General features: G+C 39.3%; 2 protein-coding genes across 10 annotated transcripts in view; one reads left to right on the top strand and one right to left on the bottom strand.

Annotated features, from left to right (window-relative positions):
* The window catches only part of IL6ST (interleukin 6 cytokine family signal transducer), a 54,272-nt gene extending 48,825 nt beyond the window's left edge, over positions 1-5,447 (top strand). For all 9 annotated transcript variants that reach the window (XM_020805536.3, XM_072992748.2, XM_072992746.2 and 6 more), the window contains one exon: positions 1,391-5,447. In XM_020805536.3, coding sequence (XP_020661195.3) covers positions 1,391-2,098 — 708 coding nt within the window. In that variant the 3' untranslated portion in view covers positions 2,099-5,447. The remainder of the gene's footprint in view (positions 1-1,390) is intronic.
* A 4,009-nt stretch (positions 5,448-9,456) lies between these two features.
* The window catches only part of IL31RA (interleukin 31 receptor A), a 35,194-nt gene continuing 31,301 nt past the window's right edge, over positions 9,457-13,349 (bottom strand). Inside the window, exons 14-15 of the mRNA XM_020805541.3 lie at positions 12,903-12,966; positions 9,457-12,472 (exon numbers count right to left, since the gene is read on the bottom strand). Coding sequence (XP_020661200.3) covers positions 11,993-12,472; positions 12,903-12,966 — 544 coding nt within the window. The 3' untranslated portion in view covers positions 9,457-11,992. The remainder of the gene's footprint in view (positions 12,473-12,902; positions 12,967-13,349) is intronic.

Raw genomic sequence — 13,349 nt, forward strand, 5'->3', positions numbered from 1 at the left:
TAATAGTAGTACAGTGGGGTCTCGACTTACGAACTTAATCCGTATTGGAAGGCAGTTCTCAGGTCGAAAAGTTCGTAAGTCGAATCTTCATTTCCCATAGGAATGCATTGAAAACCATTTAATCTGTACCTGCTCTTTTCGTCCATAGAAACTAATGGGAAGCTGCTATTCCGCCTTCTGCCACTAGAGGGGGATATTTTTTTCTTTTTTCCTTTTAACCTAAGATGACTTAGCTTTTAAAAAAAGGGGGAAAAAGAGTTCATAACTCGAATCGTGCATGTTCCTTTGGCCCTCGAAGATGTGGAAAATATACAATGTGGTCCTCACACTCAGAAGTTTGGAGACCCTTGCCTTAGAGAATATTCAAACTGCCTTACACTACTTAGTCTTAAAGGCATACATTGAATAATGCCAGAATGAGATGAATTATAATGCATCTGTGAGACAGACTTTAAATCTGGAATGCTTAATGTTCAAGCAGTTTTAATAAATTGGAGCGAGGCTGGCTAGCTCAGTGCATGAAGTACCTGGCTGCAGAGCCAGAGGTTGGACGTCCAATGCACGCTAGAAAAGCCAGCCTGTGTAGCCTTGGGCAAGCTGCACAGTCCCAGGGTGCCTCCAGAAGAAGGGAATGGTAAACTACTTCTGAGTAGTCTCTACCTGGAAAATCCTGAAAAGGGCTGCCATAAGTCAGAATTGACTTGATGGCACACAGTTATTATAATGATCAATAATATTAAATATTCATTCCTAAAGAATGCATTATGACAATCCAGATTTCACACCATGTTAATCCTGAAAGTTAAATAGGAACTGCATTAACTCCCCATTAAACAAGCTTTAAACTCCTATAAGATGGGGAAACTGTGTGTACAGTAGTGCCTCGCTTTACGATTGCCCCGCATTACGACAAAACCGCTTAATGACAATCTTTTTGCAATTGCAATTGTGATCGCAAAATGATGGTCTGGGGGAATTTCGCTTTGCGATGATTGGTTCTCTGCTTCGGGAACCGATTCTTTGCAAAATGACGTTTTTTGAGCAGCTGATCGGTGGTTTCAAAATGGCCACCGGGTGATTAAAATGGCTCCCCGCTGTGTTATGGGATGGATTCCTCACTATACAGGCAGTGAAAATGGCCACCGTATGGAGGATCTTTGCTGGATGGTGAGTTTTTACCCCATTGGAGCGCATTGAATGGGTTTCAGTGCGTTTCAATTGGGTTTTTATTTTCGCTTTACAATGTTTTCGCTTAACGGCGATTTTCCTGGAACGGATTATCGTCATTAAGCGAGGCACCACTGTATAAGAGTGATGACAAAACATAGGAGTTTAAAATCTACTAGTATTTATAGTAATGATAATTATATATTGGGTTTTTTTTTCCCAGCAATTTAATTCCAAAGAGCAGATCTATCCAGAAGGGAGCTTCACTGATGTCAGTGTTGTAGAAATTGAAGCTGATGACAAGAAGTCTCTTTCTGAACCAGACCTGAAGTTATTTGATTTGCTTAAAAAGGAGAAAAATGCTTCAGAAGGTCACAGCAGTGGTATCGGGGGATCGTCCTGTATGTCTTCTCCTCGACAGAGTGTTTCAGATAGTGATGAAGGGGAACCTGCTCAAAACACTTCCAGCACTGTGCAGTACTCAACAGTGGTACCAAATGGCTACCGGGACCAGACACCTCCAGTGCAAGTCTTTTCTAGGTCTGAGTCTACCCAACCTCTGTTAGATTCTGAAGAGAGACCGGAAGACCAGCAAGTGCTAGGAAGTGACAACTCTACACCAAAGCGAAACTATTTCAAGCAGAATGGTAACTGGGATGAAGCGGTCACAGATGGTTCTCATTTGGAAAAAGTCAAGCAAATTTCTCCGATAAATGAGGAAGATACTGCTGGACTTTATGACCCACAGATGTGTGGCTCCAGCTCAGAGGGGAATGAACAAGGAGTTGTCCTGCCAGGTGCTTTCCATTCAAGCCCAGAGGGACCACCCATGCAGTTTGAACCCATCAGAATGAATACAGTGACAGATGGCGAGATGCCAAAGTGTTATCTACCACAGACAGTAAGGCAAGGTGGTTATATGCCCCAGTAAAAAAGGACAGACTGCCTCCTCCTAGGCTTCTGGCAGACACAGTTGTTCCATTCATTTTAAGTTACACTGTTTTTTCTAAATCTTGCTTCAGATGAAAAAAAATTTAGGTTCATTTATGGAAGAGAATGTGGACAATATGATTTTGGAAACCTAGGACAGATTTCAGTTGAAGGTTTCTAGACATCCTTCCTTGAAGCACTACATTTGGTGCTTCAGACAGACCTGAGGCTTTTCACGTTTGTTCTGGGGCATCCTAGTTTATTTTAGTATAGAATGGAAGACAACCCATGCACATTACAGAGCAGAATACAAGGAGATGATGATTTACTGTGAATACCTCATTACAAAGCAAGTATGAGGAGATATGATTATTTGCATTTTGAATATTCTCTTTTTTTAAAGCTATGCCATCTTTCAAAAGGAAAAATGCAGTATTTTATCTTAACTGTTACCTTTAAATGTACTTCAGATATCAAAATAGACTCTGCATGACCAGGTCTCTAGTGAGTGATGACAGGATTCAAATACTAGAGCAGCCATAACAAGTTGCTAGAGAAACAGTCTGTCTACAGAGATTGCTTCATTAGGGGGGAGGGAGGCTACCCACACTGCGGTTTTGTCCTTGTCCATAAAGAACTGTCATCAGTTGAGTGGATATTTATCATCTATTTCAATTAAGGCTAAGTCAGAAGGCTATTACTAAACTCTGAATGGTGGTGTTTTGTGCCTTTCTTATCTTGCATTTGAAACCAGATCAATTCATAGTTGAAATGTCATTACAGTTGAGCACAGAATAATTCACAAGTGCAGTTTTTTTGTTTTGTTTTACAAGATTAGAGGAAGGAAAAGTAAACGTATTCTAATCAATATAATAAAGTTTTATGTTAATGGGGAATTATTGAATGCCAGATACTGCTTCTAGTATCCTCTGCTGTCATTGCTTGACATAATGAATGCCTTAGCCAGCATGAGAAATCTGCATGGCTGTTGCGTAAAGGTCGCCAGGAAGAGTTGCAGTCTTGGTACTTCACATGGAGAGTTTTGTCTCTCACGAGTGAAGAAATGACTTTATTAAAACACTTCTTGCAGCCTTTTACAAAAAACAGCCATCTGTGTCAGGTCATGTCTTTCCTGCAAATTAGATCAATGTTTCTTTTCTTGCAGTGCATTTATGTTGAGACTATTTTTAAAAAATCCAGAAACACTACAGTTATTTTGCCAGAAATCATCTATTTGCTTCTTAATAATTTCACAGGCTGTAGTGATGAAATTTTGATATGCTAGTGTCCAGGTTATGATTCCTTGGCTGTAGTCAACCATTAATAATGACTGGTTCTTTAGAATATTGGCTAGTCATTAAGATTATTAGTTCAAAAGGAATATGTCAAGAACTCTTAAACATTTTCAGACATTTCGATCTAAAACTCAGTTAGGTTGCAACAATATTTTTGAGTAAATAAATGCATCAGTGGTTTAGGTGTCTGGCTGTGGAGCCACATGTTGGGAGTTCAGTTCCACACCGTGCCTCCTTGATAGGGTAAAGGATCCATAAGGTCCCTTCCAGCTCTGCAGTTCTAAGATTATTGTTATTATAAATGTAATAATTCATGCTGTAACCCAGTTTGGCATCTTCTGATATTTAGAAAGAATTAATCTTTACCTGCTTATACTACAAGTCTTCTTACACTTGCATGTATTGTAGTGGTATTTTTGTCTGGTGCTTAGAAATGTAATGAATGCCAACAAATTTAGTGAACAACAGTATGTTATGGCTTGGGTGTTCTTCAGAAACAAATTTCTTGTTTGCCTTCTCTTTCCAAGGGCCTCAAAACATTATTTAAAGTTGCCCAGAGAGAACACTATCCATGAAGAACCTGACTTGTATAGGTCCTAGCAAAATGAATGGTGGTTTCTCTGTGTCACAGACTATTTGCATTGCATTTGTCACTTAGTAGTAATTCTCCTGATGAATAACCAAGATATCTGAATGAAAAGGCATTCTGATAAAATATAAAACCTTTTCTTCGGTTGTTCTGATACCATGTTCTACTCTGGAGCCTTGACTGTGAGAAATCATATGTGTTTCAGCCCATGCTAATGTACTCACTGTTGAATCCTCAGGAAATGTTCATAATATTGTTCAACCTATGTATATGTAGAACATTCCTAAAATGGTTCTTCGGTTGCCTTAATACAGGAAATTTCAGATGTGATTTCCTTTGAACATCTGGCTCAAATTTGTAATTGTTACAAGATTAAAATAAGCAATCCTTCACCCCAAAAAATGAAGATCTGAAGAATTGTTTTCAGAAGATATTTTGCAGGGTAGCAGTACTCATGGGGGTTTGTTGAGTATTTTGGTGAATTCAACTTGTGTGTGTATAGAATGTATCTATTTTCCCAGTACAAATCAAGTCTTGGTATTGTGTTCTGTTTTCTCCATCAGTCCAGATGACATTTTTAAATGAACAGTGTTTGACATTTGTTCATGCCACATGCCTAATTTATTGGGGTGGGGCGAGGAGAAGATAAGAACTTGTTTGATTAGTGCATGACCTGAATAACACATAGCGCAAGCCTGTATCATTTGGGAGGCAGTCTTGCTGAGTTCAGTGGGGCTTATTTGCAGGCAAGTGAACATAAGAATGAAGTTTGAATTACATCCCTTTGGGTATCTCTTAGCAGCATGGACATCAACAGGCAACATCTGATGAAACACTTTGCTTTAGTGTTAAGTAACCGTATGTTGGTATGTTAAAATCTGTAATGAGAGAATCCCAAGCTAAGTTTTGTTATGTGTAAAAGCAAGTAAGCACCAGGTGTTGTTTGGTTCTGGCTTTTTGAAATTCCTACCAAGCACCGCAAATTCAGAACAGGGAGGTGGAGAGCTTTTTTAAGATCAGGAGAGGACAAGAATTACAAAAACAAAGTTACACCAACATTTTACAATCTTGCTATCCTGCTTTAGTCTTTTTCAGATGAGAAATAACATGGAAGGTTGAAAAATACTAGTTTGTGGCAAACGTTCTCATTTAATTAGAAAGCCATCAGTTAAGAAGTGATCTGTAAGAATAAATCTCATACGCCAAACAAAGGACAAGGACCTACAAATGGATTGTAGGAACCTAGTGAAGATGACAAATGATTATAAATTCTGGCTGTATTGCTAATAAAATTTCACTGACAGTATCAACATTGAAATGCCCAAATATATTTAATGCTTCACTAAAATGGAGGGTTCTCTGAAAACGAAGCATTTGCATTTTAGCCTTATCTTCAAATAGTAGTTTAGTAACTTCTGTCAATATATGAGGAAAAAGAACTACCAAGAAAGATTTCAGTTCAGCAACAGGATGATCCCCTTATTTTGGAAAACACCTTTTGCCAAAATCATGCTAATATTTTTGTCACTAGGAATTGTGTATATACTGAAGAGTAATAGCAGTGCCCAGGTAGTTTGCTGTTATATCACCTAAATATATACATTTGTGACATCTTTAAGCTGTACATGCCTATCCTCGAATCTTCCTTAGGTTAAGATGGATGTGAAATGCCAAAGCAATAGATTAAAGACTATAGCATAAGATTATTTGCCTTAGTTGTACCTGTGTCCAGAGGTTAAAGGTCTGGAAATGAAGCTGTATGAAGAACTGTTGAAGGTTGTACTTAGCTTGGAGAAGATAGGATTGTTGTTGTTCAGTCAAGTTGTGTCCGACTCTTCATGATCCCATGGACCAGAGCATGCCAGGCACCCCTGTGTTCCACTGCCTACCGGAGTTTGGTCAAATTCATGTTGGTAGCTTCGATGACACTGTCCAACCAACTCGTCCTCTGTCGTCCCCTTCTCCTCTTGCCTTCCCTCTTTCCCAACATCAGGGCCTTTTCCAGGAAGATTTCTCTTCTCATGAGATGACCAAAGAAGATAGGATAGTCTCCTTCAAATACTTGAAGGATTATCACATGGAAGATGGAGCAAGCTTGCTAGCTGCAGCTCTGAAGGGTAGGACCCAGACTGATGGATTTGTTTTACAAGAAAGAAGATTCCTACTGAACTTTAGGGGAAAGTATTTGCAAGTCATTACTGTTCAAAAGCGGTAGACTTTTGTTCATTTCAGTTTTTGAAACATGATGGATGGGCACTTGTCAGGGTTGGTTTGTGGGTTTCCTAAATCAGCAGAGAATGAGACGTGATCTTTGGCTCCCTTGTAGTTTTATAAATCTATGATTCTACTTAATCCAGGAGTAAGGAGCTTCTGCTCCACAATTCCTGTCATTACCAACCTGCATACCAGAAGGTTATAGGATCTGTAGTCAAAAACAGCTGAAGGCCCAAATGTTTCATAGTCCTATACACCCTGATGTTATGCATATTTTAGCCATGTTCAAACATTAAACTCTGAAACTAGATATTTAGGTATGTTTCACCCCAGCCGTGTTCTCGCCCCACATGGCAGGGAGACCCGTGTTTGGGTTCACAATGGTGGCCTTCAGCAGGGCTTTTAACTGCAGTAAACTTCAGCATTTTATGGTCTGAAGCCTTATCAGAGCTCCTGATCATTTAGCAAAGTAAGTTCACAAGCACCACTGCAAACATTTTCTGTGAGCAGAATATTTTGTCTCATTTCTGGGGTGTGAATGGAATTTACTTGGATCCCCGCATCATTATTGTGCTTCCAACAATACCTAGTTTTGGTCATAATGCTTAAATAGGGCTACACTCATCAGTGAAACTTAAGTTCATAGAGGACTTACACATAACATTATGGCTTCTCATTGCATTTAGCATTGGTGAGATCATGCAACATAAATCCAAGGTACCTCTCATACATACTGCATAGCCTTGGATGGCTAGGTTGAGATTCATTCCATAGGTAAAGGTTCCCCTTGACATTTAGTCCAGTCGTGTCTGACTAGGGCGCAATGCTCATCCCCATTTCCAAGCTGTAGAGCCAGCGTTTGTCCAAAGACAGTTTCAGTGGTTACGTGGCCAGCGCGACTAGACATGGAACACCGTTACCTCTCCACCAAGGTGGTATCTATTTATCTACTCGCATTTTTACATGCTTTTGAACTGCTAGGTTGGCAGGAGCTGGGACAAGCGACGGGAGCTTACTCCGTCTCATGGATTCGATCTTACGACTACTGGTCTTCTGACCTTGCAGCACAGAGGCTTCTGTGGCTTAACCCGCAGCACCACCACATCCCTTTCATTCCATACCCTATGGCATTTGATGTAAGCCAAAATTGCCATAGTTGCTCATGTCAGAGTAGGGATTCTGTGGCATGGTGACAACATACTGCACTTGACAACATTTTCCTGTAAGTGTATTTCATCAACCCCTCCACTCTAAAATACATCTTCCTGTACTTTCACCGTGAGCTAAAATGACAGGCCAGCTAGCTGTTTGAAGACCTATGTTCTTTTTTGCTTTGGTAAATAGAACAGTAGCAAAAGAACAAGGTATATAATAAGCCTCCAAAAAGTTGAAACTTCAGGGTGCAGTTACTCTATGAAAATGAACTGGGGGATGGATTGGGGTTTCTGAAATTGGTTTAATGTCATATTTTTAGGGTTGGTGTGTCTGTGTGTCCTCTTAGGAAAACTTTAAATCCATTTTTAAACTGTTGTATATAAGTCAAGGACGCTATACAGGCTTTTAGAATTGTGCATTCGAGGCTTTGTCCTGCACCCGCCCGTCCTCACACTATCACAGCTGCTCCCTGCTGCTGCTGTAGTGTTATTTTACATTTTAAAATATATTTTTCTTGCAATCTGGCATAGCACTAGCTGAGTATGATAGAAAAGTAAAACAGATTGGACTGCAAGATTTCCCTGAAGACCGACACACATGCAGAGACAGACAGTGAAGGTGAAGGAAGGCACACCAGTGTGTGACAAAGAGAAACTGACCAAAGAAATTGCTAAGATCGCAAGGCTTTCTTGCAACCCAGAACCCATGATCCTGGCATCCATTACTTGACAAATGTCACAGGCACAATTTACACCAAGAGGCAAATATGCCAAAAGAATTCAAAATAAATGGATTTCACAAGAGATTTAAAATAAACAAGTAAAACACCTCACTTTCCAGCAACAAAACAAAACTAGGCCAAAAAAAAAACACCCCACATTTCCCTGTGTGTTGTTTAGTCAGATTTTAAAAATTAATCTAGAACATGCTAAACCGAATTCAAAAATCAAGTTTTTTCCCCACATGTAACTGAGCTCTGAGAAAAGTTATTCCGCTACAAAATATCAGTATAATTCCATGCTGGACATAACTAGTTTGGGGGTGTTCCTTACAGACATTCAGAATTACTAGACTGTAACATGATAGTCAAGATGGTGAAAGCAAAGCAAAGCTCCAGAGTAACAATGAAAACTATATCACTATATATTACATAGTGAAGCTGTAGAAATAAAGCTTTTAAGTGTGCTTTTACTACTCCCCAGGCAGTCGTCTTGATTAGTTGTTGTAAGTCAGTTAAAAGTCAGTTCAGCTCCAGTTAAATGCTAGCATGCAGTTAACTTTGAGGTCTTGGCTTTCTGTAATGAAAATATATCCATTCTTATTTCAATTTATTATCATTTAAACGTTGTGGAAAGTACTACAAACGGCCTGTGAGCTAAGTGGTCTGTTAAAGGCATTACCCACCCTTGTTTCTGGATTTTCCACAAGAGTAACACTGCTTTTCTTCTTTTTGATAGAAATAGCATCATTTGTAGTTGTTGGATCACCAAAGATTATACTTGTCTGTTACTTTTCTGGCCAACTAAAGGCAATTATAAAATCATAATTAAAAGAAACAGCTAGTTCTCTGTATTTGCTGTTTCAAGCCCGAAGGGCAGAAAATGTTTGCCGTTGCCAAAGTTCTCTTTTCCACTCACTAGGACATCTAGTTCTAACTATTTTTGAAGGATTCTTTTACATCAAAAACAAATCATGAGGCACTTTAGATATTAATAAGTTTGTTATGTCACAAGCATAATAAATGTGTTTATATTGTCACAATACTTGTCTGCCTCAATAAAGGAATTGAGTAAGGAAGGCTATAACAACAGGTTAACTCATCAGAACTGGGTGGCACAGATTGGTTCTTCAAGACATGCAGAGGAGTTATGTGTAATCCTTGTATCCTTAGAAAGTTTGCTGAAGTTAGGCACTGCAAAGATCTGAGCCAACTGATCAAGTCTTCCTATCAAAAATACTTAGACTGGAAAGCAATCTGAAGTTGTGTAATACTGATACATGGTCCATAGATTGTAGCCTCAGTGAACAGATGCTTGTATAATAATTGAGAACAAGGAAGTAGGATTTTCACAATTGCCAAAATCCAGTGTCACACCAGAGTCACTATTCAAGAACAACACATTTATTGCAAACTATTTCACAGAATCATGGAATTGGAAGAGGCCTATAAGACCACTGAGTCCAACCCAAGTCAAATCAAAGCAGATCTGATAGATGGTTGTCCAATTTTCTCTTGAATGCCTCCAGCACTGGAGTGCTCCCTGCCTCCTGAGGTCATTGATTCCATTGTATTGCTCTAATAGTTTTTCCTGATATTCAACTGAAATTTGGCTTCCTGTAACCAGTCCTGCACTGTGGAATGAGTGAGAACAGATCCTGTTTCTCCTCCATATGATTACCTTTCAAGTATTTGAAAAGTGCCATCATATGAACAGTTACATTGTTTCTCCACAATAAAGTTCTCCTCACAAGGCCATTCATAGAAGAATTAGCTCCAATCCAAAGTATTCTTTTTCAGGCAGTGGAAGCGGGTTACCCTCACCACACCTCTCACCCCTACTATTAAAACTGCCATCATGGCTTTAGCTATGTCGTCTCTGGGCAACTGGTGCAAACATTTGGATTGCTGCTCATGGTACAAACAATATTGTTGAGTTGGGGTTAATTCCTGCATTTGATAGGCCTCTTGATCTCCTGGCTAACTTGCAACTCAGTATCAGTTTTCTGGGTTTCGGATCCTCCAAGGCAAGCCCTTTCAAATAGTCGTGGATGTAGCCAGCTAAGAAAAGTTCATACAGTCGTGTCCCGCTGGACGATTACACCGCTCTACGACGAATCCGCATTACGTTGACATTTTTGCGATTGCAAAACGATGGTTTAAATGGGAGAATTTCACTTAGCAATGATTGGTTCCCTGCTTCAGAAACTGATTTTTCGCTTTACGACGATCAGCAAACAGCTGATCATCGGGTTTCAAAATGGCCACCGGCTTTCAAAACGGCCCCCCGCTGTTTTCTAGGATGGATTCCTTGCTTTACAGGCACCGAAAATGGCCGCCGTATGGAGGATCTTCACTGGACAATGAGTTTTTCAACCCATTGGAACGCATTGAACGGGTTTTCAATGCGTTTCAATGGGATTTTTTCATTTCGTTTGACGATGTTTTCACTCTACAGCAATTTCGCTAGAATGAATTAACATCGTCAAGCGAAGCACCACTGTACCTTGCAGCTCCACTGAAGTATTTAATGCCGGGTAATGCCTTGGGAGAAGGAATGCATCCTATGCCCACCAGATAGTTCTGGAAGGGAGTCATGGAGGGCCACTGGGTCAAGGATGTAGACCCTTCCTGAGCACCCAAGCTCATCTGCTCACATGTCTAAACATGAGGAAAAGCTTCCTGACAAGTAAGAGCTGTTTGACAATGGAAAGGAATACCTCAGAAGGTCATGGACTCTCCTGTGTTTGATGTTTTTAAATGCATGGAGTGGCCCCTTTTCAAAGAAACTTTAGGTGTGGACTCCTGTGCTGGCAAGGAATTGTAGAGGGGCCTTTGGTGCCCTCCCAAATGTCTTAAGTTCCATCTTTAATACCTGGGCTGATCTCTGGAAGCATCCTCACCCCACTCCCTTCAAAAAACACCAGCTGATAATTGCAATTAGACAGAGCCTGGTAGCCCTATTCCTTTACTGACAAACCATTGTCACTTTGCCCATTATCTATATCCCCATCTGGTCACGGGGCCATCTATAAATAATACATTCATACAGTCTCACTCTAATGTCTGAGGAAGTGGACACGATTCACAAAAGCTTGCATTAAAATATTGCAGTTAGTCTTTTAGGTACAATGTTTATGTCTTAAGGGTTTGAGGGTACTCCCTCTCAACATAATATTATAAGTGTACACAGCTTTTACCCAAAGCATTTTTACCTCATGTGTATGATGCACTGTCTGCAATCTTGTGATGAACAGCAGTATAGAATGCTTTAAATAAAACAAGTCATTTTCCACTATGATGCTTCATGCTAATTTCAAAGTATTTTCTTCATTTTACTTTGAAATATAATTTCAGTTGCCATATTCTTTAAAAGAATTTCTGTTCAATTTCTTAGTTACTCATCATATGATCTGATTTTCCCTCTGGCTTCATATTAACTAGATTGGCCACTGATACAAAACTGGACTGCTGTTTTTTCTTATCTTGATAAGATGCTGTAATATTTGCATGGTAGTGTGTACTTGAATTGTTTTGACAGCTTTGGGGTGATTTGGGGTCACAGGGCAGGAATGGAAAAACTCAGCATGGCCCCCGCTTCTGAAAACGCCGCTTTGTTGTGCATTTAAGTTTTTTCAATTGTTTTTTTTTTCATATTCTGTTTGTCACTCCTTCACATTAGGAAAGACTGTATTTACAAAGGGAACATGGCCCGATGTTGTTATGTCATTTCATTTTTGCTAAAAACAGAAAACAGCAACAGAAAAGACCTTGGATGCTTGACAACAGTTGAAGGGACAAGCAGTTCTTAGATGATGATAGTTAACACTTGGAGAAAAAAAGCAATACCACGATTTTCTTCAGCTCAGAGTAGTGGCCAGCTGAAATAGCATGCTTCTTGGAAAGACATCTCCCTCAATCATTTTAGGTATCCTGTAGTTCAGTATGTTCTCTGAATTGTGCAAATTTGTCTAGGGGCACATAAGGACATGCAGTGCTGTTTGGCAAGCAAAAGGTTAAAGGAACAGATTGTAGTTTAGGCCCGTGTGTATTTTCAGCTGAGTTCTCACACATTAGGAACTCCCTTTTTGAAACTGAGTTTTTAAAGTATGGGTTAAACGCCTTATTCAAATGTGACTGGTCTTCAATGTTTTCGTAATCATTGGAACTCTCATTCAGTGCTCGGAGATCTGGACTCTTAGAATCACGTTCTACAGAGGATATTGTTGGAAGACCAATTATGACTTCATATTCTCTACCACACACGTTATCAGGGATAATTTTCTGTGTGATGAAGTTTTCATGATTCGGCAACTGTAATTTATCACACTTCTCACTACAAGGATATGCTTCTAAACTAATGTTGTGTGTTTCTTCCATGGGTGAATTTTTCCAAACTGGCAGCTGTTGGGAAAGGAAGTTTTCATTGATTAAAATAAATCTTTCATTTGTTGACTAAACTTTAAATTTTGTAGCATTATGAAAGTGTAAAATTCCCTGATGACATCTCATCTGTTGAAATAATGGATACAAAACTCACTTGCAATTTGTATATGCTAGTCCCTTGTAGAGAAGGGCATGGATCACTTCATGCCAGGCCATGTAAAGTCATCAGCCAAGGATGTGGGGCAAGGATTGATGAAGACTGCCTTCACACCATCCATTGACAATTGTTTATTGTTTGGTGTGGTAAGTTGTAGTTAGAGTAGCTCCGTTTGAATCAATAGTACTTACACAGGAGTTAACTCACCAAATTCCCACTGATTCAAAGGGCCTGCTCTTGTGCAACAGAATGTCAGTCATTTTCATACAGGTTTATTTTATCAGTTCTCACCTTCTGAGTTGTCGTTGTTGTAATGGAAGGATGTGGTATTGGAGGCCATAAAATACGTTTTAACCTGCCAAAACAAAAGAATTTACCCATGTCTTTAAAAAAGACATTTGAAGACATCCAAGGAAAAAAAACATATTTATAATGTTAAAATGAGCCCCTCTCCAGTCTTCAAAGCACTTTTTATTTGCACATCTTGTGATAAACTGAACATAAGAATTCTTAATAACAGACTCTGCCTTTTCATTCAACTACAGTATTTTTCACCAAACAATAGTTTTTTAAAAAGGTTAAACAATAGTTTTTTTAAAAGTACAACACAATTCTGTGCTGTACTTGCATATTCAGAATTAAGTCCCACCAAGTTCAATGGGATTTCTCTCAAGTAAGTGTGAATATAGGTTCAATGTATTAACAGAGAAGGTATGTTTAAAAGTATGTTTCCAGATA

The sequence above is a fragment of the Pogona vitticeps genome, chromosome 2 (genome assembly GCF_051106095.1).
Source record: "Pogona vitticeps strain Pit_001003342236 chromosome 2, PviZW2.1, whole genome shotgun sequence".
In the NCBI taxonomy this organism is placed as follows: Eukaryota; Metazoa; Chordata; class Lepidosauria; order Squamata; family Agamidae; genus Pogona; species Pogona vitticeps.